The 26368-nt window shown below is 38.7% G+C and overlaps 1 protein-coding gene across 2 annotated transcripts in view; it reads right to left on the minus strand.

Moving 5' to 3' along the window:
• Positions 1–26368, minus strand: part of PPP3CC (protein phosphatase 3 catalytic subunit gamma) — a 98701-nt gene that overhangs the window by 41643 nt on the left and 30690 nt on the right. For both annotated transcript variants that reach the window (XM_082729295.1, XM_082729294.1), the window contains exons 2-3: positions 10870–11067; positions 10382–10506 (exon numbers count right to left, since the gene is read on the minus strand). In XM_082729295.1, the coding sequence (XP_082585421.1) occupies positions 10382–10506; positions 10870–11067 (323 nt within the window). The remainder of the gene's footprint in view (positions 1–10381; positions 10507–10869; positions 11068–26368) is intronic.

Here is a 26368-nt window from a genome sequence, read left to right on the forward strand (position 1 = left end):
TCTTAAAAAAAAAAAAAGAGTCACTTATGGTTTGTCTCCCTCCCAATCACCATAAGAGACTCTTAAAGTCACAAAACAAACTGAGGGTTGCCGGGTTGGGGGCGGTTAGGGAGAGGGTGATGGGTTATGGACATTGGGGAGGGTATGTGTGATGGTTGAGTGCTGTGAAGTGTGTAAATTGGCAATTCACAGACCTGTACCACTGGGGCTAATAATACCTTATATGTTTATTTTAAAAAATTATTTTAAAAATTAAAAAAAATAATACTGTATCTGAAAAACCCTGGGAAAAGATCAATCATAAAACTAACTCAAACAGGGCACCTGGGTGGCTCAGTTAGTTAAGCAACTGCCTTTGGCTCGGGTCATGGTCCCAGGGTCCTGGGATCAAGTCCCACATCATGCTCCCAGCTCCATGGGGAGTCTGCTTTTCCCTCTGATGTCCCGTCTCATGCTCTTCTCACGCTGTCTCTTTCTCTCTCTCAAAATAAATAAATAAAAATCTTAAAAAAAAAAAAACCTCAAATAATAAAAGAACTCAGCATTAAGGCAGGATATAAAATTAATATACAAAATCAATAGCCTTCATATACACAATAAATAGGACAAATGGTAGAGAAAGCACCATCTACAATAGAGCAAAGAAGATTAAGCATATAGGAATGCAAGATTAAGCATATAGGAATAAATTTAGTAAGAAATGTGCAAAATTAATACCAAGAAAAACTTAAAATCCTCCTGAAAGACACAAAAATAGGCAAGAACAAATAGAAAAATACTCCTTGTTCTTGAATAGGATGATTCAGCATTAGCTCCTCTTAATTTATAAAATTATTGCAATTCCAATAAAAATACCAACAAGCTATTTTATGGAGTTAGACAAAGTGATACTAAAATTTCTATGGAAAAATAAACATGCAAGAACAGCCAGGAAACAGCCAAGAAAAAAAACATTGAAAAAAGAGAACCACATGGGAAGGGGAACTAGTCCTATTTGACATTAAAAGATACTATAAAGCTTCTGTAATTAAAACAGTGGTAAAAAACAAAACAACAACAACAAACAGTTGCACTGGAACATATATAGGTAAATAAAATGGAATAAAATAGTCCAGAAATTAATTCAAGTTCGTACAGAATTTTGGTATAATCCTAGATCACTAGGAGTAATGATGGACATCCTTTTTTTTTTTTAAGATTTTATTTATTTATTTGAGAGAGAAAAAGTACACATGTGCACACAAGCAGGAAGCCCAGTGTGGGGCTCCTCACAGAACCTGATCCTACGATCCCATGACCCTGAGATCATGACCAGAGCTGAAGTCAGATGTTTAACTGACTAAGCCACTAGGTCCCCCTAAAGATGGACTTCTTAATAAATGTCTCTGGGACAACTGATGCCATTTCAAAAAAATTAGAACCATAACCTACATAATATATAATAAATGAAAAATGAACAAGGGAGCTAATGGTATCAATATGAAACCATTTAAGTTCTATAAGAAAAAATAGTGAGGAGTGCGTGAGTGGCTCAAGTCGGTTAAGTGTGTCTGCCTTCAGCTCAGGTCATGATCTCCAGGTCCTGGAATCAAGCCCCACATCAGGCTTCCTGCTCAGTCGGGAGTTTGCTTTTCCCTCTCCCTCTGCCTCTCCTCCTGCTTGTGCTTTCTCTCTCTCCCTCTCAAATAAATAATTAGCAAAAACTGATAAAACTAGACTAGATATTCATTTAACTTTTGACCTACCCTGAAGATACACCTCTAATAATAAGAAAATACATATGCACAAAGTTGCAGTATTCCTTATAATACAGAAAAATTTTGAGAACAACCTAAATGACCATACATAGGGCAGACGGCTGAGCAAATTAAGACACACTCACACAAGAAAGTACCATGAAGCTACAAAAACAAACAAACAAAAAAAAAAAAAAAAAAAAAAAAAACCAACAAAACAAAACAAAAAAAAAACAAACCAGACAGAGAGATCTCTATAAACTGATTTGGAACAATTTCCAAAATATACTGTGAAGTGAAAAAAGCAAAAGAGTATGCTACCGTTTCTGTAATAAAGAAGAAATATAAGAAATACACATGTATTGGGGTGCCTGGGTGGCTTAGTCGTTAAGCATCTACCTTTCGGCCTAGGTCATAATCCCAGGATCCAGGAATGGAGCCCCACATCAGGCTCTCTGCTCAGCGGGAAGCCTGCTTCTCCTCTCCCACTCCCCCTGCTTGCGTTCCCTCTCTCTGTGTCTCTATCAAATAAATACATAAAATCTTAAAAACACACACACACACACACACACACACACACACACACACAGTTTTTAAAAAAAAAGAAATACACATGTATTCACTCATTTGTGCAGAAGAAATACAGGAAGGATAAATCAGAAACTGAAGTTACCTATAGTGGGCACAGAGGAAAGGGGTGGAAGAAAGGGGGCACTGGGAAGAGTTTAAGAGCACTGAGGAGGGAGCAATGCTTCTCAAAGGATAACATTTTGGATAGCTTTGACTTCTAGAACAACAGTAATGTTTTACATATGTCCCCCCCAAAATAAATAATTAAATCAACTAGCATGTGAAAGAAAACCCCAAACAGAATACAAGCAGTAATAAACCTAACTGTATTATAAATAGGTAAAGCAACAAAGAAGGGTATAGGAAAAAAAGAACTAACAAAAATAACTTTGGAAAATAGCATTTTGTCTGCATACTGCAAGGCTAAAGACGTAGAGAAATATACACCAACACTGTATCTCTAGTTAATCTGTTTTCACAGCATGAATTGGCTTTATATACTTATTTCATGGGTATACTAGGATTGAACAGACAAGTGAATATATTGTAGGTAATGGGAATAGGAAAGGAAGACTAGACTGAATCTTGTGATGTTGGACTGGAATCAAAACTTACTCTTTTTAGGGTATATACAGATAGATATAGAAACAAATAAAAATGTGGGTATATGTGCAGGTTAGTCTGTTTATATCTATTTCCTAGCTCCTGAGAGGGCCTAGGACCTCAAAATCACTATGTGTATTGATTTTGGGACTACAAATAAATTTTAGCAAGAAGGCATATATGCAAACACAGAACCTGCAAATAATGATCAATCATATATACTCATCATGAAATATACATTATCTCAAACACAGTCTCCAAACACAAGCAACAACAGGATTAAGGTAAGAATCAGATAATCAAAATCAATAACTGGAGTTAGCAATTTTGATACTCAAAAGCAACCCCTAGTTCAAGCAAAAAAAAAAAAATAATGAAAGTTACAAGGAACAATTCAATGCAAACAGAATTTTTCAATTGCAAATTCAAACAATTACAATGCAAACAGAATGCATTATTTTCAAATATATACAAGACAGCCACAAAGGAGCACCTGGCTGGCTCACTTGGTAGAACACGGCAACTCTTGATCTTGGGGTTGTGTGTTCAAACCCCATGTTGAGTATAGAGTACTTAAAAAAAAAAAAAAATGGTCACATAAATCTACTAGGTACCTCATCACAAAGGAGTCTCAAAAAAATTCCAAAGTATGAGTATTATTCAAGTTATGTTCCCTAATTAAATTACATTAATTAGAATCAGTAACAAAATACTAACTCTAATAAAAAGTCCTGCATGACTGGAAACAAAAAAATATTACTTCATTATCCGAGAGCTAAAGAGAATTCTTAAAATATAAAATACTAAATGATAATAGGGGTGCCTGGGCAGCTCAGTGGGTTAAAGCCTCTGCTTCAGCTCAGGTCATGATCCCAGAGTCCTGGGATAGAGCCCCTCATCGGGCTCTCTGCTCAGCGGGGAGCCTGCTTCCTCCTCTCTCTCTCTCTGCCTGCCTCTCCCCCAACTTGAGATTTTTGTCTGCCAAATAAATAGATAAAATCTTTTAAAAATAATAATAAATGATAATAAAAACCATGCATATCAAAATCTGTGGGACCCAGATAGAGCAGCACTTAAAGGGCAATATACACTGACATTTATTTTTTTAAAAACAGATATGGAAATATGTTTGTAAATGTCTAATCTGTACCTTAAAGGTCAAACAAGAAACTCCTAACAGTGACTGTAAGACTGGAACATATGAGGAGATGCTCAGTTTCATCAGTAATTGGAGAAATAATAATTGAAACAATAACATACTATTTTAGACTCATCATTTATACTCAAAAATATTAGAAAATGAGACAAAACGAAATTCTGGAGAGAAGGCTGTAAGGAAATACGAACTCTTAGGTGTTACAGGCAGGCACATAGATCAGTACAGCTATTCTGAAGAGGAATCTGTGATTGTCAGTTCAAGAATGAAAGTATATTCCCCTTTCCCTGACAATTCCACTCTTGTTGATAAACCACAGAGAAACTACAACATGGGAACATCAGTGGATTTATATAAGAATATCCATCACAGCAACGTCAACTATAGAAAGAAACTGCATGCGACACAGGTGTCCGCCATCGAGAATAAATGACTACAATGTCAGAGATGTGAACTATGGAACACTATGCAGCAGGCAGAAAGCAATGACCAGGAGAACTTGGATGAATCTAAAAATATCACGGTAAGTGAAAAACATCCAAATTAACAGAAACAAAGCTACAGCAGTGGTTCTCAGTGTGCTCAGATTCAGTGTGGTACATTGGTATCACATGGCAACTTTTTAGAAATAGAGATTTTCAGACTCTATCTCAGATCTAGTGAATCAGAAATTCCAGGTGGGGCCCAGCAATCTGTTTTGGAGCAACTGCTCCAGGAAATTATGATGCATGCTAACGTGTGGGGACCACTGAATAAGCACCATAATACTAATGTAAAATTAAAATACTTTATCCACCAAAACATTACATATTAAAAAATTAATGTAATGTATTCTCTGGTATATACTAAACAAACAGAAACATATATAATGGCAAGAAGGAGAAAAAAAATTAGAGTTCACAGATAAGAAAAAAAGTAAAACAGCAGAGAGGGACTTTGCAATGACTAGTAATAAATGTGTCATGACCTGAAGAGCTCGATTAATTCAACTGGGATTTTCCCACCTCCCAAAAAAGAAAGACTTTAAAATTCTAAATCCAGGTACTTCTCAATAAACCTAATATAAGTCACTTACATCTCTTGCCCATGCTTACTGGATTCAATTCCTAACTGACATCCCTCCCTATACCCACTCTCAGGCTTCCATTCAGTTTACCACTATATAGCCAGAATAACTGTTTTGTTTTGTTTGTTTGTTTTAGAGAGAGAGGGGAGGGAGAGAGGCTGAGGGAGAGTGAGAATCTTAAGCAGGCTCCATGCCCAAGAGGAGTCTGACATGGGGCTCAGCTCAATCTCACAACCCTGAGATCATGACCTGAGCCGAATTCAAGAGTCAGATGCTTAACCAACAGAGCCACCCAGGTGCCCTCTGAGAAACTGTTTTAAAACATAAATACAAATATATCATTCCCTAGCTCCAATCTCCAATGGCTTCCTACCACATTCAGAATCAAACCCAAACTCCTTACTACAGTTTGCGAGGCCTGACATCATCTAACCCCTGCCTATCTCTCTGATACACTGCCTACAACTTCCCCTTACTCATTATTCCATCTAGCAGAACTGGCCTTGTTACTATTCCTGGACTGCATTAGGCCAGCTCCAACCTCAGTACCTTTATACTTCACAGGTCCTCTGCAGGAATGTACTTACCCATCCCCCGACCCCCACCACAAAGGCAGGGCTCATTCCCTCAGGTCTTTCAAGTTTTCTATTACCAGTTAACACCTCTTCAAATAGGCCTTCCCTCATCTCCATCTAAATTAGCTATCCCAGAGCTCTTTTAGCCCCTTGCCCTGACTTTTCACAGGCATAAACAAATACAAGATGCTGTCCCTTCAACAGAAAACACAGAATAGGACTTGGCTTTGCTTGCTCATCTCCATCCCCAGAATTTTTTTTTTTTTAAAGATTTTATTTATTTGACAGAGAGAAGATCACAAGTAGGCAGAAAGGCAGGCAGAGAGAGGGGGAAGCAGGCTCCCTGCTGAGCAGGGAGCCTGATGTGCAGCTCAATCCCAGGACCCTGAGATCATAACCTGAGCCAAAGGCAGAGGCCTAACCCACTGAGCCACCCAGGCGCCCCTCCATCCCCAGAATTTAACAGTGTTTCTCAACAGAAGCACTACTGACAATTTGAAAAGCATGGTTCTTTGTTGTTTAGGAGTTTCCTGCATATTGGATGATGTGTGTTTCCCTGGACCCAGCTCATTAAATACCAGTAGGACCTCTCAAGTATTGTGACAAACTATTCATTCGTATGTCTGTACATAATTATGTGTACATCTGCAGTATTTCTCAAAAATGGAACTGTTGGATCAAAATATGTGTACATTTTGAGACAGACACTGCAAAACAAACATGAAACTTAAATATGTAGACACATATAAATATACTTAGATGACTTTTTTCTTTTTTTTGGTTGACTTTTGTTTTTGACATATCAACCTACACAGAATATTCCAAAGAAAAAGTTCATTAAATTCTAAATGAAATAAATCAGGCTGAGAAAAACAAAGACCATATGATTTCACTTCTGTGTGAAATCCAACACAAAGCAATGGAATAAATAAACAAACATACAAAAAGCAGAATCATACCTATAAATACAAAGAACATACTGATGGCTGCCAGAGGGGAACACACAGATGGTTGTTGGGGGACTCACAAAATGGGTGAAAGGAAGTAGGAGGTATACACTTCTAGTTATTGAATAAGTCATAGAAACAAGAGATACAGCATAGGGAACAGTAAAGATTATGGTAGCTACACTTGTGGTGAGCATAGACTTATAAACTTGTTGAATCACTATGTTGTACACTTGAAACTAATACAACATTGTGTGTTAACTACACTCAAAAAAAGGACATTAAATTCATATATATACTTAAAAGCACATTCTCTTTTTCTCTATTTCCCAGCCAAGAACATGATATATCTTTTTATTTAACAAGGTCTTTGTTTCTGACTCCTGAAAAGACCAAGTCACCTTTTTGAAGTAATGAGATATATAAAAGCAAAATTCATATCCATATTTCAGTGTAATTTGGTTGATGCACTTCTTGGCCTCTAATCTGAAGATTTTTTTTCCTTATATATGCAATTGCACAATTACCTTGTATAATTCAATTATAAGCTCATGATTTTTTTAAAAAATATTTTATTTATTTGAGAAAGCAAGCATGAACAGCGTGGAGGATCAGAGGAAGAGAGAGAAGCAGACTCACCGCTGAGCAAGGAGCCCAATGTGGGGGGTTGATCCCAGGACCCTGGGATCATGACCCGAGCTGAAGGCAGCCAGCCAACTGAGCCACCCAGGCCCCACTACAGGCTCATAATTATCAGATTTGTTCAGACACTCAAAAATCACTTCTTTATTTCAGTGTGAACAGAATTTGTACTCCATTTCAACAATCCTTTCTGTATGTCAACAATTATTCATTAGTTGTCAACATGTCCACATGTCAACAATTGATCATCAAATAACATTTACATCACCTAGACATCTAAGAACATTTTCTCTTTGGTGACGCCTGTACATTTAGTATAACATATCCTATGCTGTATTATTGATTATATTTTCTGTGATATACATTTTATCCCTGTGACTTATTTATCTTACAACTGGAATTCTGTATCTCTTAATCCCCTCTACCTATTTTGCTCAACTCCCTACATCCCGCCCCCTCTGACAATCACCAATTTGTTCTCTGTGTTTATAAGTCTGCTTCTGTTTTGTTTGTTCATTTGTTTTGTAGATTCCACATATAAGTGAAATCATATACTATTTGTCTTTGTCTTGTTTCACTTAGCATAATATCCTCTAAGTCCATCCATGTTGTTGCAAATGGCCACATTTCATTCTCTTTTATGTTGGAGTAATATTCTATTATATCCGGTATATATATATATACAGACCACATTTTCTTTATCCATTCATCTACTAATGGACACTTAGGTTACTTGGAATAGAGAAACATTTCAATGATACAGTCTGCAGGTATCATCTCCACCCATCCCAGATACATACTTAAAAGAACTTGGAAATTTACTGAGCAGCAGGGAAACAATTATTTTCTTAGCTTCTACCACTAATTTGTGTCCTCATAGATGACACTAAATTAATCTGAGGCTCTGGCAGGTAACACTGAACTCTTCTGATTCATGAATTTAAACCGCCCCTCTAACAGAAGAGGACAATCTATTTCTCCTGTATATTTTTCTGGCAGCTTTAGAATAACTGCTGCTTCTTTGAATGAGCACTAGGTAAGATGGCTGATTTGGATCTAGGAGTGATGCTGCACATACAATAAGTCTTTAGCCACTAGAAATTAAGCACAGTGAGACCATCACACTATGAGGGAGAAGCAGAACTAAAGACTACAAGAACAGTGAGCAGACTCAATTTCTCATCTCAAACTTATTCTGGCCACATTATAAATTTAGTTACCTGCACTATTCAAAAGTTACTTCTCTTTTATTTGCCAAGCACATATAGCTGAATCAATGGACATTAAATATGAATGTGCTTTGGTTCCACTGTACTCAAGTCTTTGCATTAGGTTCTAAAATAGTTTTATCTTTTATACACAATAGCTTGACTTGAATTATTTGTTCTTTTCTTTTTTTTTAATTTTATTTATTTATTTGATAGAGAGATAGAGATCACAAGTAAGCAGAGAGGTAGGCAGAGAGAGGGGGGAAAGCAGGCTCCCCACTGAGCAGGAGCCCAATGCGGAGGCTAGTTCCCAGGACCCTAAGATCATAACCTGAACTGAAGGTGGAGGCTTAACCCACTGAGCCACCCAGGTGCCCCGAATTCTTTTTTCTTAAAAAAAATATTTTAGGGATGCCTGGGTGGCTCAGTGGGTTAAAGCCTCTGCCTTTGGCTCAGGTCACGATCCTGGGGTCCTGGGATCGAGCCCTGCATCGGGCTCTCTGTTCAGCCAGGGAGCCTGCTTCCTCCTCTCTCTCTGCCTGCCTCTCTGCCTACTTGTGATCTTTGTCTGTCAAATAAATAAATAAAATCTTTAAAAATATATATATTTTATTTATTTATTTGAGAGAGAGAAAGAGAAAGAGCAGGGGAGGAGCAAAGGGGGAGGGATAGAGAGAATTCCAAGCAGGGCTCCAAAGTGCAGCCCGACATAAGGTTCGACCTCACAATGCTGAGATCATGACCTGGGTTGAAATCAACAGTCGAGGGGCGCCTGGGTGGCTCAGTGGGTTAAGCCTCTGCCTTCGGCTCAGGTCATGATCCCGGAGTCCTGGGATCGAGCCCCACGTCGGGCTCTCTGCTCCTCGGGGAGTCTGCTTCTTCCTCTCTCCCTCTGCCTGCCTCTCTGCCTACTTGTGATCTCTGTCTCTCAAATAAATAAATTAATTAATTAATTAAAAAAAAAAAAAAAAGAAATCAACAGTCGAATGCTTAACAAACGGAGCCACCCAGGTGCCCCTACTTTATTTTAATTCTAATTATTTTTTCTCATCATTCAATTTTCCAAATATATTTAAGTAAATTGTGAGTTTCCATTAACTTCATTAACTTTAATCATTTTTTCCTTTAATGAACAATGATTAACTGCTTACCATGTGCAACAATATAAAAAATTATTCCTATGATAAACTAAGTGCCTGCTTATTTAGCATCAGGCGTTAATCTAAAAGTAAATCGTAGGGGCACCTGGGTGGCTCAGTGGGTTAAAGCCTCTGCCTTCGGCTCGGGTTGTGATCCCAGGGTCCTGGGATCGAGCCCCGAGTCGGGCTCTCTGCTTGGCAGGGAGCCTGCTTCCTCCTCTCTGTGCCTGCCTCTCTGCCTACCTGTGATCTCTCTCCATTAAATAAATAAATAAAGTCTTAAAAAAAAAAATTGTTCTAGGATTGCTATGACATTTAGTATCCTTTTTAAAATAAATAAATAAAAGTAAATCGTAGCCCAGCAATTTATGGTTTTATAATTAAGATCTGCTAATTCAAACCCTGTTTAGGGTGAATAGCCATTGATGTCATTTAAACACAGCCTATACACTATCTTGAAGAGGAAAGGTTGGTAAGCATTTAACTTATTTGCAAAGCTGGGTTAATACAGCTTCCTATATGTCTACTACATATAGAAGCTACAAGAAGCTACAAGAAGGAACAGATCTTTCTTCTATAAATGAATACATTTCTCTAACACTTTAATACTGGAAGTACTGAAGTTTATAAATTCTGCCAGTGTTCTCATTTTAATTTTTTCTACTAAAGAAAGGAAAGCAAATTTCTAAAAAAAAAAAAGACAATATGATTGTTCCAACGTATCCAGTTTAATTTTTACCTCTATACTGAAATAGCCTCTGTCCACATAATCACCCAGAAAGAGGTAGCGTGTGTTACTAGGTGATCCTCCAACTTCAAACAACTTCATCAGGTCAAAGAATTGTCCATGAATGTCACCACACACTAGGGAAAAAAGGACACAAAGTGAGATGAAAAATTATGTCTTATAAGAGAAATGGCAATATACCATATTGCCATTTAAAAATTATATAATTGCCATTAAAAGATCATAGTTTAGCTTTTAAATCACATAAGCTTTTGACTGGAATGTTCTATAATTGTGGTCAATCTATCAATACTGAATAGTCCTACTGAAAATATTAGGTATTTTAAATTTTATTTCTTTGATGAATAACAAACATACTGAATAATCCTAAGACTATCTCATAATTCCTAGAAAAATTATCACATAGCTTAGTTGGTTATTTGTAATCATTTTTCAAATTAGCTCAAATCTAAGTGCCACCATGCAATTAGTTCTCATACCCGTGATTGGAGCCTCTACTTCTATCATGGTCTTCTCTTGTCTCAGGATGGCAGCCCCATCATTGATTATCTTTAAGGCTACTTCCTCTTCCAGTCGCCCTTCCTTCACCAAATGGTTTTTCAAAATATCAATTTTAGGTTTCCCATTCTCAAATACTTCCTTCAAAGTAAGCCGTTGGGTTGGAGGAAAGGGAACAGCTAGGAGGAGAGAAAAAGTAATTTAAAATACTTAAATGTACAGAGAACCATGACCCCATTTCTTTATGCAACAAATTAAACCTAATACATCACTATGATCTCACATCCACAACACCAGAAGTATATGGGGAAAGAAATCTGAGATACTATCATACTATAGATGATAGATTCTAATTTTTAAAAAGGCCACAGTTAAAGTCAAAGTTATTTAGGAGATGTATGCATATCTGTGTAGGTATGGATTATGTTTTCACATATAAACATGAAAGACTTGAAGATGATTCAGAAAATAAACTAAAAGACCAGGGACTAGATGATATGAGTATCTTTTCTCTATTGCAAAGGTGTTAAAAATGATACTGTGGTTAAAATGAAGGGAAAGAAATCACAACCCTGAAGGGCATTTATTTTTCCATAGAACTGACATAATGGAACTGTGTTTTAGAAGTCTGACTTCAGCTCCTGATCAGGGGAATCATAGTTGTATACTTTATTATTAAAAGGTAGTTGACTAAGATATTACTGATAACAAGCACACTGCTAACCGAATAGAGCTGTTCCTGAGAATTACTCACTACGGTAAAACAGCATAAAGTTGGAGAGAACAGATAAGGAAGGTCTAGCTGTGTTTTCTAATCTGTAAATGCTAAAAACTAACTTGTTTATTCTTGATATAAAGTTCATGTAATATCATTGTGAACTACCAACTTTAACAAAATTTTTTTGACTTTTTTTTTTTTTTTTAAAGATTTTATTTATTTATTTGACAGAGAGAAATCACAAGTAAGCAGAGAGGCAGGCAGAGAGAGGAGGAAGCAGGCTCCCCGCAGAGCAGAGAGCCCGATGCGGGACTCGATCCCAGGACCCTGGGATCATGACCTGAGCCGAAGGCAGAGGCTTTAACCCACTGAGCCAACCAGGCACCCCTTTTTCTGACGTTTTTAAAATTGGCCATCATCTCATTGTATGATGGAAGTCTACTTAAGATTATAATGTAGTCTACTTTAGATTATCTATGATCTAACATCTACAAGCCTATGCATTTAAAAGATGAGCTCATTTTATTTTGTAATTTATGCCTGGTGGTTCTACTTCTAGCTTTATGGTACGCAGCTCCTGGCTAGCTTAGTCAGAGAAGCAAGCAACTCTTGATCTTGGGGTCATGAGTTCAATCACCATGTTGAGATTATTTAAATAAGTAAATAAACTTTAAAGGTGGGGGGGCACCAAAATGAACAAGACAGTAAACAACATGTGTTGGAAAGGCTGTGGAGAAAGGGCAACCCTCTTACACTGTTGATGGGAATACAAGTTGGTGCAGCCACTTTGGAAAACAGCGTGGAGATTCCTTAAGAAATTAAAAATAGAGCTACCCTATGACCCTGCAATTGCACTACTGGGTATTTACCCCAAAGATACAGATGGAGTGAAAAGAAGGGCCATCTGTACTCCAATGCTCATAGCAGCAATGGTCACAGTTGCCAAAATGTGGAAAGAGCCAAGATGCCCTTCAACAGATGAATAGATAAAGAAGACATGGTCCAGGGGGTGCCTGGGTGGCTCAGAGGGTTAAGCCTCTGCCTTCAGCACAGGTCATGATCTCAGGGTCCTGGGATCAAGCCCCGCATCGGGCTCTCTGCTTAGTGAGAGCCTGCTTCCTCCTCTCTCTCTCTGCCTGCCTCTCTGCCTACTTGTGATCTCTGTCTGTCAAATAAATAAATAAAATCTTAAAAAAAAAAAAAAGAAGAAGAAGACATGGTCCATATATACAATGGAGTATTCTGCCTCCATCAGAAAGGATGAATACCAACTTTTTTATTAACATGGATGGGAATGGAGGAAATTATGCTGAGTGAAATAAGTCAAGCAGAGAGAGTCAATTATCATATGAGGTTTCACTTACTTGTGGAGCACAGGAATAATACAAAGGACATTAGAAGAAGGAAAGGAAAAGTGAATTGGGGGAAATTGGAGAGGAAGACAAACCATGAGAGACTGTGGATTCAGAAACAAACTGAGGGTTTTGGAGGGGAGGGGTTGGTGGGTTAGATAAGCTTCGTGGTGGGTATTATGGAGGGCACATATTGCATGGAGCACTAGGTGTGGTGCATAAACAATGAATCTTGGAACATTGAAAAAAAAATCAAATTAAAAAAAATACAACCTTGGGGCGCCTGGTTGGCTCAGTGGGTTAAAGCCTCTGCCTTCGGCTCAGGTCATGATCCCAGGGTCCTGGGATCGAGCCCCGCATTGGGCTCTCTGCTCCGCGGAGGACCTGCTTCTTCCTCTCTCTCTGCCTGCCTGCCTGCCTATGTGTGATCTCTCTCTCTATCAAATGAATAAATAAAATCTTAAAAAAAAAAAAAAAAAAAAAAAAACCTAAAGAAAAGAGGGGCGGCACCTGGGTAGCTCAGCTGGTTAAGTGTCCAACTCTTGATTTCAGCTCAGGTCATGATCTCAGGGTTCTGAGATCTAGCCCCATGTTGGGCTCTGAGCTGGATGTGGAGCCTGCTTAGGATTCTTTCCCTCCTCCTCCCTCTCCCCCAAGCCTGCACACACATGGTGTGTGACTTCACTCTTACTCTCTCTCAAAAAAAAAAAAGAAAGAAAAGAGAAAAGAGAGAGAATTAAGCTGAAATCTACAGGCACTATAAAAATTTTAGACTTAAAAATTGTATGGTAAGTTCACCATGCTCTTAGCTACAACTTGACTCATTTGGGTTATTCAAAGCTTACTGAAAAAATTATAGTACCGGGGCACCTGGGTGGCTCAGTTGGTTAAGCAACTGACTTCAGCTCACGTCATGATCCTAGAGTCCAGGGATCAAGCCACACATGAGCTCCCTTCTCAGCAGGGATCCTGATTCTCCATCTCTTCCCATCTCTTCCCAGCTCAGGGCTCTCTTTCTCTCTCTCTCAAATAAATAAATAAAATATTTTTTTTAAGTGGAAAAAACTAAGAATATAAGTCTTAGAAAAGTTCTCTTTAAAGAAATTTACAGAAGGTTCAATCAAGAGCCTATGTATGGGGCGCCTGGGTGGCTCAGTGGGTTAAGCCGCTGCCTTTGGCTCAGGTCATGATCTCAGGGTCCTGGGATCGAGTCCCGCATCGGGCGAGCCCGCTTCCCTCTCTCTCTCTCTCTGGCTGCCTCTCCGACTACTTGTGATTTCTCTCTGTCAAATTAATAAAAAAAAAAAAAAAAAAAAAAAAAGAGCCTATGTATGTGACTTCAGAGAACACCAAGTCCTCTGAAATCTTGATTCAGAAAAATAAACGGACAGTTCCACATTTAATCATTCCCCTTTTCATACTTAATTTACCTCTTTTTGATTTTCAAGCTCTTACTCTCAATTTCTGGCTAACCAATCTGCCCTTCTCAATTTTGAAATGAACCCCACAGAGAGCCCGATTGTTTTTATCCCCACTATGTAAATAAAAGAAATTGGCCAACAAACTAAAAATAAATGAAACGATATAAAATCAAATATATTAGAGTTGACAAAAAAGGTATTATAATAGAGGTAGTTCCAGAGACAAGAGATCCACAGATATTATTTGACTTCTAACAGCAATATTATTACTACTAATGAAAATAATTTCCCTTCAATACTTAGTTGTAATCAGGTAACAGTTTACAAAATAGGAAAATCATTTTTTCTATATATCATAAAAGTTATGTAAGGAGAGGTGACAACAACCTAAAGAACTCTTGAAAAGAAATTTAGAAAGGTATCTTTTCTTTCTCTCAAATTCTTCCATTGTGATTTACTTAAAAAACGAGTAAACAAGTCACTTAGTTAAATGAAAACAAAAGCAAGGCTGAAGTGGATTAAGGGGATTAAGCCCAGCTAAAAGAAATGGGACACAGCTGATCCAGGAACACTAAAGGGAATTAAGATGGGCTTGAGACAATATGCTTAACAGAAAGTTCCAGAAGAGTCCTAAATTTTTAGCTAAGGACAAATAAAATCAATTTCCTTCAAATCCGAAGAAAAGAATCTTCAACCTTAAAGGAGTGGGTCCTCTCCTCAAGTTATTCCTAGCTATGTTTAGAAGCCCTGAATTCCATTTTCCTTATTAGAAAGTTGTATACACACTATAGTTGACATTGATTCATACAAGAGTGGGAACAGCCCCCATCCTGAGAGGACTAAAGGAAATCTAGCTAAGTTTGGTCATGGAAAGAAATAGCAAGAGCTTTCCAATTAAACTTTAAACCTATATTTTTTAAAGAATATGCCCCAAGTACAGTGACCATATGTCCGAGTATGCCTATTTGGATATTCTCAAGATTATTTATCTTGTCCTAATGTGATTTAATAGCATCCTCTTTTACTCTCAAGTATCCTGATTTAAATCACCTACCCAGAAACAATATTCTCCAGAATCAGCTGGGGTGTTTGTTTAGAATGTAGATTCTTCGGCATTAGCCTGGTAGAATCAAAACTTTTGGGGACTCTGCACAGTCATCTGCTTTGTTAACAGGCATCCCAGGCAACAGTTGTGCACACTAAAATTGGTTACAGTGCACCAGGAAAATGGTTTAAGGGAACTCTAAGTAAAGACACAACTAATCTTGGGGCATCTGGATGGCTCAGTTTGTTAAGCATCTGCATTCAGCTCAGGTCATGATCTTAGGGTCTCAGGATCAAGCCCCGCATTGGGCTTCTTGCTCAGCAGGGAGTGTACATCTCTCTCTCCTTCTACCTGCCACTAGCTCTGCTTGCGCTCCCCCTATTTCTCTAACAAATAAATAAATAAAATCTTAAAAATTAAAAAGATACAACTAATCTCAAATAATCAGCACCTTCATTCCCAGTCATCACAAAGTAATAGTTTACAGGTCTTTATGTCCTTTTCCCACTCTCTACTGTGACCACATGGAAACAGAAGTTTGGAATTTCTGAATGAAAAAAAGAGGATCTAGAGTAGTGCTTTGCAAACTACTTGTGGGAACTGCCCCACTCCAAGCTCTAACCTGTCAAAACCTGTACTTTGTAAAATGCAGTAAAAATAAATCACTAGAAAAATGATCACATGCTTAGATGCTGTGCCAATGTCAAACTGCTATTTAAGTTCTTAAATGCTCAATTTCTGTACTTATTGAAGCTAATAACAGGTTATAAACTGACACGGATCCATGGACCACACTTTGCATGTAACACTGGTTTAGATAAACATGGAGTCAGGGGAACAAGAATAGGACTAAAATTAAAATCTGAATACTATGTATGTACACATCTTCAAGCCCGAGTTTATTTTATCTAATGTACACATAAGAGGATTTTCAGCTGACTTCACTATTCACTTCACAGTGAATAATCTTTTCTAAGAACCCAAGTCTCCATCACATTCATTTCCAACTGTTTTTAATGGCACACAGGATTTCACTAACAAGAAATAGAACAAAACACTATATGCAGGCAATGAATAAGCTGAAGTTTCAGCTTCTAACATCTTACACCTACTTTAAACTATGAAGTATATGAATTCTTTTTTTTTTAAAGATTTTATTTATTTATTTGACACAGAGAGATCACAAGTAGGCAGAGAGGCAGGCAGAGAGAGAGAGGAGGAAGCAGGCTCCCTGCTGAGCAGAGAGCCCAATGTGGGACTCGATCCCAGGACCCCTGAGATCATGATCTGAGCCGAAGGCAGCGGCTTAACCCACTGAGCCACCCAGGCACCCCATCCTTTCAAATTATAAACCAACTACTCAACATCAAGCACTGGAGTTTCTCTTCTTCGTTTCTGAGGCTGTGTGTCACCTCTTTAAACACTCCACTTATGGTCATACTTCTAAAACAATGTTTTAGCACAATTTTTCAAATTCCAAAGAAAATGTATTTAAGTTATTCGAGACATTTTATTTGTTCAAAAAATTAAATTAGGCATTTTTAAATGAAAGAATCAAATGTCAACAGTGTCAGCATTCAATTTACTGCTTTATCAGGGCGCCTGGGTGGCTCAGTGGGTTAAAGCCTCTGCCTTCGGCTCATGATCCCCGGGTCCTGGGATCGAGCCCCACATCGGGCTCACTGCTTAGCAGGGAGCCTGCTTCCTCCTCTCTCTCTGCCTGCCTCTCTGCCTCCTTGTGATTTCTATCTGTCAAATAAATAAATAACTCTTTAAAAAAAATTTACTGCTTTATCAGTTATATCATATCATAATTTGGGAGGGGGGAGTGATCCCTTCATTTTTAATATAGGTCTGTTATTTTATAAACTACAAACCCTACCAATGAAGAAGAGTTAACAAAGGGATTGAAGGGTCTCAAAACACCAGCATAGAGTTAAAAGAAAACAAAAACAAAAATAACTATGAACCAAAAGGTGACTTATCCAGAAATGTGACAATTCAGGGAATATAAAATTACGGTACCTGGGTGCCTTGGTGGCTCAGCGGGTTAAAGCCTCTGCCTTTGGCTCGGTCATGATCTCAGGGTCCTGGGATCGAGCCCCGCATCATGCTCTCTGCTCAGCAGGGAACCTGCGTCCCCCTCTCTCTCTGCCTGCCTCTCTGTCTGCTCATGATCTAGGTCAAATAAATAAATAAAATCTAAAAAATAATAAAATAAAATTACGGTACTTTTTTCCCCTGAAGAGTAGAAGAGGTCTTGTAATTCAAGGATGACTGGTATTTTAAAAAGCCACTTGAAGTGTAGCCACATAAAAAATAAATATTCACAATAAATAATGGGGGAAAATGATTTGGCATTAATAATAAAACTAAAGAATTGTGAAAATGGTTTTATTTCATAATTAACATAATTTGCAGCATAATCAAGTATAACTAAGGGTTTTATCACAAACCTTGTAAAAACTGATTAGCCTAAAGGCTTCTTTGAACTCCAGGCTCTTAAGTTCAACCACCCAATTAATATCTACTTGGATGTTTAATACATATTTAAAATTTAACATGTCACGGAAACAACCTAAGAGTTGACTAATGGATGAATGGATATAGAAATGATGATATTTTCATACAAAGGAATTTTATTCAGCCATAAAATATGAGAAAGTTCTACTATTGGTGACATTATGGATGATACTGGAGGGTATTATCCTAAGTGAAATAAGTCAGAGAAAGACAAATACTGTATGATCTCACCACATGTAGATTCAAGCCAAAATAAAACTCACAGAAAAAGAGATGGGACCTGTGGATACCAGAGGCCAGAGGCAGAGGTAGAGGGGAGGTGGAAATGGGAGCACTGTAGTCAAAAGATACAAATTTCTGGGGCACCTGGGTAGCTCAGTTGATTGAACGTCCGACTCTTGATTCTGGCTCAGGTCATGATCTCAGGGTCCTGAGATCAAACCCCATGTAGGGCTCCGAACTCAATGGGGAGTCTGCTTGGGATTTACTCTCTCCTTCTCTCTCTGCCCCCTGACCCACACACTCTCTCCCTAAAACAAATCTTTTTTAAAAAGACATAAACTTCCAGTGATAAGGTAAATAAATACTAGGGATATAATATACAACATGATAACTACAACTAACACAGCTGTAAGATCTATAGGACGGTTGTTAAGAGTAAATCCTAAGGGGGAAAAAAAAAGCAAATCCTAAGAGTTCTCATCACAAGCAGAAAATTCTTTTTCTTTTCTTCTTTCTTTTCTTTTTATTGTATCTATATGAAAAGATGGATGTTAGCTAAAGTTACTGTGGTAATCATTTCAAACTATATGTAAATCAAACCATGATGCTGCATGCTTTAAACTTATACGGTGAGAAAAAATTAACATATGTCCAAAATTAAACTTATTATTTCCCATACCACCTCTAGTCTTTTCCATCTAAATATATAGAACCACACTCAACCCAGTTGCTCAGGCCAAAAAGCTAGGCAGTCCTCCCTTAATCACAATTTCCCCAATACTCCCCAAATCCCAATTTATCAGGAAGTCTGGCTGATTCCATCTTTTTTTTTTTTTAAAGATTTTATTTATTTTGTTTGACAGATAGAGATCACAAGTAGGCAGAGAGGCAGGCAGAGAGAGAGGGAAGAGGAAGCAGGCTCCCTGCTAAGCAGAGAGGCCGATGCGGGGCTCAATCCCAGGACCCTGGGATCATGACCTGAGCCGAAGGCAGAGGCTTTAACCCACTGAGCCACCCAGGTGCCCCCCCCCCTTTTAAGTAAGCTCTGGGCACACCTGGGTGGTTGTTGGTTAAGCATCTGCCTTCAGCTCAGGTTGTGATCTCAGGTTCTAGGATCAAGTCTCCCATCCTGCTCCTTGCTTAGTGGGGAGACTGCTTTTCCTTCCGCCTATTGCTCCTACTGCTTGTGTGGTCTCTCTCTCGTTCTGACAAAGAAATAATAAAATCTCACAAAAAAAAAAAAAAAAAAAAAGGTAAGCTCTGTGTCCAATGTGGGATTTGAACCCATGACCCAGAGGTGAAGAGTCACACACAGTCACATGCTCTGCCTAATCTCTATAAAATATACCTCAAATTTGGATAGTCTGGGGTGCCTGGGTGGCTCAGTTGTTGGGTGTCTGCCTTTGGCTCAGGTCATGATTCCAGGGTCCTGGGATGGAGCCCCACACTGGGCTCCCTGCTGGGTGGGAGACCTGCTTTTCCCTCTCCCACTCCCCCTGCTTGTGTTCCTTCTCTTGCTGTGTCTCTGTCAAATAAATAAATAAAATCTTAAAAAAAAAAAAAATCTGACAGTCTCCAGCTGGCCCTCATTTGTGTTGGGAGCGCAATGCAACCATTCTAACAGGTGTGAGACGATGTCTTCACTGTGGTTTCAATATGCATTTTCTTGATAATTAGTGAGTGATATCAAACAGCTTTTCATGTATCTGTTGACCTTCTATATGTCTTCTTTGGGAAAATGTCTATTCAGTTCCTTTCCCCCTTTTGTTAATCAGACTGTTTGCTTATTTTTGCTGTTAAGTTGTACAAGTTCAGGGGCGCCAGGGTGGCTCAGAGGGTTAAAGCCTCTGCCTTCAGCTCAGGTCACGGTCCCAGAGTCCTGGAATCGAGCCCGGCATCGGGTTCTCTGCTCAGCATAGAACTTGCTTCCTCCTCTCTCTGCCTGCCTCTCTGCCTGCTTGTGATCACTGTCTGCCAAATAAATAAATAAAATCTTAAAAAAATAATAATAATAATCTAAAACTAGCCTAGGGACACCTGGGAGGCTCAGCCAGTTAAGTATCTGCCTTCAGCTCAGGTCATGATCCCTGGGTCAACAGACTGAGTCCCACATCTGGCTCCTTGCTCAGCAGGAGCCTGCTTTTCCCTCTGTGTGCTGCTCTCCCTGCTCATGCCATCTCTCTCTGACAAATAAATAAATAAACTCTTTCAAAAAATGCATCAAACTAAAGAATGATCCAAGAGTAAGGGAATATTGGAGCTGAGTATAGAGAAAAAGTTGGCATTTTTATAATGTGTTCTAGGCAATCTGTAAGTTGTTTCTATTAGTCCTCCAAATTCAAAATCAGAGGATTTTAAGAAATTTCAAAACAGTTTTAGAAGTTAGAAAATTGGGTGCTCACTTCAGCAGTACATGTACTAAAATTAGAACGATACAGAGATTAGCATGGCCCCTGTACAACAATGATACACAAATTTGTGAAGTGTTCCACAGTTTTCAGATGCAGTGAAAAGAAGGAGCAAACACACTCCAATGTTCATAGCAGCAATGTCCACAACAAGCAGACTGTGGAAGGAGTGGAGATATCCTTCAACAGATGAATGGATAAAGAAGTGGTTCAAATATAATGGAACATTCCTCAGCCGTCAGAAAGGATGAATACCTACTATTTGCACTGACGTGGATGGAACTTGAGGGGATGATGCTGAGTGAAATAAATCAAGCAGACTGAAACACAATTATCATATGGTTCCACCCATATGTGGAACATAAGGAATAGAATGAAGGACCACAGGGGAAGGGAGGGAAAACTGAATGGGAAGTTGTACAAGTTAATCTTTTTATCCATTTAAAAACAAACTAAGGGCTACAGAAGGGAGGGGGGTGGAGGGTAACCGGATGATGGGTATTAAGGAGGGCACGTATTGTGATGAGCACTGGGTGTTATATTCAACTAATGAATCATTGAACACTACAACAAAAACTAATGATGTACTATATGTTGACTAACTGAACATAATAAAAAAAGGTTAGAAAATTGGGGACTGGGATGCCCTACATTAATTTTCATTAATATCACATATTAAACTAAAAACGGTTACATGCTAAGCCTTAGGCTAGACACAGCAAAATGTGTTACTAGATTAGCTTTCTAATTTTGACCTATTATGAATAAAGTTGCTATGGGAGCACCTGGCTGGCTCAGTCAGTGAAGCACGTGATCCTTGATCTTGGGGTCATGAGTTCAAGCCCCATGCTGGGTGTGGGTATTACTTTAAAAAATAAAATAAAATGAATAAAAGTTGCTATGAACATTTTCTATCTCTCTTACAGTGGACATAAACACTCCTCTCTCTTGGGTATATATTCAGGGGTGGGACTGCAAGATAGGGGGTAGACATAAGTTTTGTCAAACAGTTCACCAAAGGCTTATACTATTTTATTCACACCAGTGAGTTGTGAGGGTTCTAGTTTCTCTATAGCCTTGCCAACATTTGGTATTGGTTAAGCTTTTAAATTTTATTCAATAATAGTGAGTGTCTACAGGTACCTCTTTGGGGTTCTAATTTACAAATCCATGATGAAAAATAATGTTGAGCACATTTCCATCTGTTTATTGGCCATTTAGCTATCTTTGGGACATGTCTAATCAATCTTTTTATCCATTTAAAAATTTACTTAATAGGGGCGCCTGGGTGGCTCAGTGGGTTAAGCCGCTGCCTTCGGCTCAGGTCATGATCTCAGGGTCCTGGAATCGAGCCCCGCATCGGGCTCTCTGCTCAGCAGGGAGCCTGCTTCCTCCTCTCTCTCTGCCTGCCTCTTTGCCTACTTGTCATCTCTCTCTGTCAAATAAATAACATCTTAAAAAAAAATTTACTTAACATATTATTTCCATTAACTAGTAAAAGTTCTTACATATTTTGAGTAGGTCCCCTTTATCAGATATATACTTCTTTCCTTAATCATCTTTACTTACATAAGCATACAATTTAATGAGTTTTATATTTTATATTTTTTAATAATCATTATAACAGAATAGACTATGCAGAAATTCTTTAAACTTTCTTTTTTGAAAATATAGAAACTTAATTTCTTTGAGGAAATAATGGATGTATCACAAATTTAATGATTTTCTTACTGACAGGCTTTTTCAGAAAAAAATGTATATACTTTTATAAATTATATTATAGTGAAAATTCTTATATATATGTATTATTCTTATATATATTATATATATATTACTCATATATATATATATATATATATATATATATATATATCTGTGTCCACATCTGATTATTCCCCTATAATAGATGTCTAAAACTTGCACATAATTATTTACTGTTGTATAACAAATTACCTAAAACTTAGTGACTTTCTTTTTTCTTTTTTCTTCTCTTTTTAGAGAGGGGCAGAGGAGAAGAGGGAGAGAGAAAATCTTAAGCAGGCCAATCCAGGGCTTGATCTCACGACCCTGAGATCATGACCTGAGCCAAAACCAGGGGTCAGACACTTAACCAACTGAGCCACCCAAGCACCCCAAAACTTAGTGGCTTTAAAACAACAATAATTATTGTTACCTCCCACAGATTCTGTGGACCATGAATTCAGCACTGGAAACAGTGGGGCTGACTTGTTTCTCTTCCATGATATCGAGAGCTCCACCAGATACTTGATAGTCAGGGGCTGGAATCATCTGAAAGCTCACTCACTCACTCATCGAGTGGTTAAGACCGGCTATTGGCTGAGGCTTAGCTCAGGTTTGGAATGAGAAGATCTACACGTGGTGTGCTCACGTGACTGAGTTCCAAGAACATGGATCCCAAGAAAAAGAAAAAGCCAAGAGGAACCTGTATCCTGTTTATATTCTAGCCTCAGAAATCACATCCTATCACTCCCACCACACCCAGCTGGTTGGAACAGTAGCAAGCTTGCCCAAATTCAAGGGGAGAGGAAATGGATTCCACCTATTAATGGAGGGTGGCAAAATCCTGTGAGTATCTCGACTAGAAATACAGCTGTGGCCATTTCTTGAAAAGGAGAATCTGTCATATTTTCTCTATTTCAAAGTAAAAAAAATAGTAAGTTCCCAATGCCTCTAACAATACCTCTAAATCAGAGCTCTTTTTAAATTGTCCATCCTATATTTTCTAAGCAATTACCAAATGAGAATATTTATCCATTTATTATAAGGAAAACATTAGATACATTCCCAAATGTTTCAAAAGTAATTTAGGGTGCTACATGAGAAGTTGCATAAACTAAATATTTTCTGATCTGCTAGTTGTTGAAAAAAAAAAATCAGCATTTTTTTCTTCTAAATGAACAGAAGGGATAAAAATGCAAAAATAAACTATTGATATAAGGCAAAATTTTAAAAATACTTGGTTCAAAATAAAATGTCAAATTCCCAGTTTTATTAAAAATTTTTTTTAAAAGATTTTATTTATTTATCAGAGAGAGACGGGGGAGAGAGCGAGCACAGGCAGACAGAATGGCAGGCAGAGGCAGAGGGAGAAGCAGGCTCCCTGCCGAGCACAGAGCCTGATGCGTCCTGGGATCATGACCTGAGCCGAAGGCAGCTGCTTAACCAACTGAGCCACCCAGGCGTCCCAAATTCCCAGTTTAAAATGAAGATATCATGGCACTAATAAAGATTTTCAAGTCAAACTTTATTCACTTTGAACCCTAGACTCAGAAGTTCTGGTTGATTTCAAGATTATGTAACTCTGAGATCAAACCTTGCCTTGTGTGCACATCTTCGTTTCAGTTCCTTCCCAACCCCAGGAAAGGTGTTTCTGGAATGATATTCTTTTTTTCACCCCACTGTTCAAACAGAAACTCTTTTTTTTTTTTTTTTTTTTTATATTTGATAGAGAGAGATCACAAGTAGAGAGAGAGAGAGAGAGGGAAGCAGGCTCCCTGACGAGCCGAGAGCCCGACGTGGGACTCGATCCCAGGACCCTGAGATCATGACCTGAGCCGAAGGCAGTGGCCTAACCCACTGAGCCACCCAGGTGCCCAAACAGAAACTCTCTTGATACGGTCAATAACTACATTCAAATTACAAATTACATTTTGGACACTCTGCAAGGAAAATAACATAATAAAATACCTGTCTTTACCCCTCCTCTCTCCTCAAAACTAAAAGTATAGTAAGTAATAAACTATTTTCATTGTCAAGCAACTCAAATAATGATTTTCTATATATATTTTTAATTTTATTTATTTATTTGAGAGAGAGAGAGAGCATGAGAAGGGGGAGGGTCAAAGGGAGAAGCAGACTCCCTGCCAAGCGGGGAGCCTGATGTGGGACTTGATCTGGGACTCCAGGATCATAAGCCAAAGTCCAGGGGAGTCCGATGTTGGACTCAATCCTGGGACTCCAAGATCATGAGCTGAAGGCAGTCGCTTAACCAACTGAGCCACCCAGGCGTCCCTGATTTTCTATATTCTTTAAATATTCACATAGCAAGGGGTACCTGGGTGGCTTAGTCAGTTTAGCATCTGCCTTTAGCTTGGGTCATGATCTCATGGGTCTGGGAATAGAGCCCTATGTCAGGCTCCCTGCTTAGCAGGGAGTCGGCTTCTCCTTCTCCCTCTGTCCCTCCCTACCATTCATGCTCTCTCTTTCTCAAATAAGTAAACAAATAAATAAAATATTTTTTTAAAAAGATTCACATCAAGAAGGGCACTTGGGTGGCTCAGTCAGTTATGTGGCCAACTCTTGATTTTGGCTCAGGTCATGATCTCAGGGTCATGGGACTGAGCCCTGGGTCAGCTCCATACTCAGCTTGGAGTCTGCTTGTCCCTCTTCCTCTGCTCCTCCCACTGCTTGCATACTCTCTCTCTTCTCTCAAGTAAATAAATAAATAATATCTTTACAAAAATTTACATAGCAAGAGAGCCCTGTCAGTGTTTCACAAGAAAGACAGTGCACTGAGTTCTGATATCAGTCTGTACCTTCAGCTGAAACATTTTGGCATGATAGTATAAGAAACCAGGAGAAGATGTAAGAGGAGGCACAGAATGCTGTTTTATTAAGTCTAAAATGTTCTTTTAAGACCTCTTTTGGGAGCGCCTGGGTGGCTCAGTGGTTTAAGCCTCTGCCTTCAGCTCAGGTCATGGTCTCAGAGTCCTGGGGTCGAGTCCCGCATTGGGCTCTCTGCTCATCTGCTCAGCAGGGAACCTGCTTCCCTTCCTCTCTCTTTCTGCCTGCCTCTCTGCCTACTTGTGATCTCTGTCTGTCAAATAAATAAAATCTTTAAAAAAAAAAAAAAAAAGACCTCTTTTGGTGGCGGCAGGGGGAGCCTGGATGGCTCAGTCAGTTAAGTGTAGAACACTGGTCTTTGACTCAGGTCTCACGATCTTGGGTCATGAGATCCAGCCACATCAGGGACCCACCCTCAAGAGTCTGCTTAGGATTCTCTCCCTCCCTCTCCCTTTTGGCCCCTCCCCCTACTAGCACACATGCGCTCTCTCTCTAAAATATTATTTTTTTTAAAAAGACCTCTTTTTGGGGTACCTGGCTGACTCAGTTGGAAGAGCATGCGACTTGTTCTCAAGATCGAGTTCAAGCCCACATTGGGCGTAGAGATTACTTAATAAAACTTAAAAAAAAAAAAAAAAGAAAAAGAAAAAACTCTTTTCAAAGCAGTTTCCTCTCCTGAGCTGCTGTCCCACATAGGGATGCCAGAGCCAGGGTATCCTATCCCAAGCAAGAAGATGGAAGAGCCAGTGGAAATGCTGGTATCCTTGATCCACTGATGATAATAATGAACAGTGAAAACTCAGCTGTCAGGGACCCTTAGGGAGTAAGTCAATTTGGATAGATGGTGGTGGTGGTGTTTTTTCTTTATAAACTATTCATTAAATATTGATTATAAGCTTGTACTAATACATATATACACACAAATATATACATATACATACACATCTACAACTTTGAAACACTTATGAATCTAAAACTCCTACAGAGTGAACTCATTTTTTTTTTTTTAAGATTTATTTTATTTTAGGGTTGCCTGGGTGGCTCAGTGGGTTAGGGCCTCTGCATTTGGCTCAGGTCATTGTCCCAGGGTCCTGGGATTGAGCCTCGCATTGGGCTCTCTGCTCAGCAGGGAGCCTGCTTCCCTTCCTCTCTCTCTCTGCCTGCCTCTCTGCCTACTTGTGATCTCTGTCAAATAAATAAATAAGAT

Source organism: Mustela nivalis, assembly GCF_964662115.1.
Source record: "Mustela nivalis genome assembly, chromosome: 4".
Lineage (NCBI taxonomy): Eukaryota > Metazoa > Chordata > Mammalia > Carnivora > Mustelidae > Mustela > Mustela nivalis.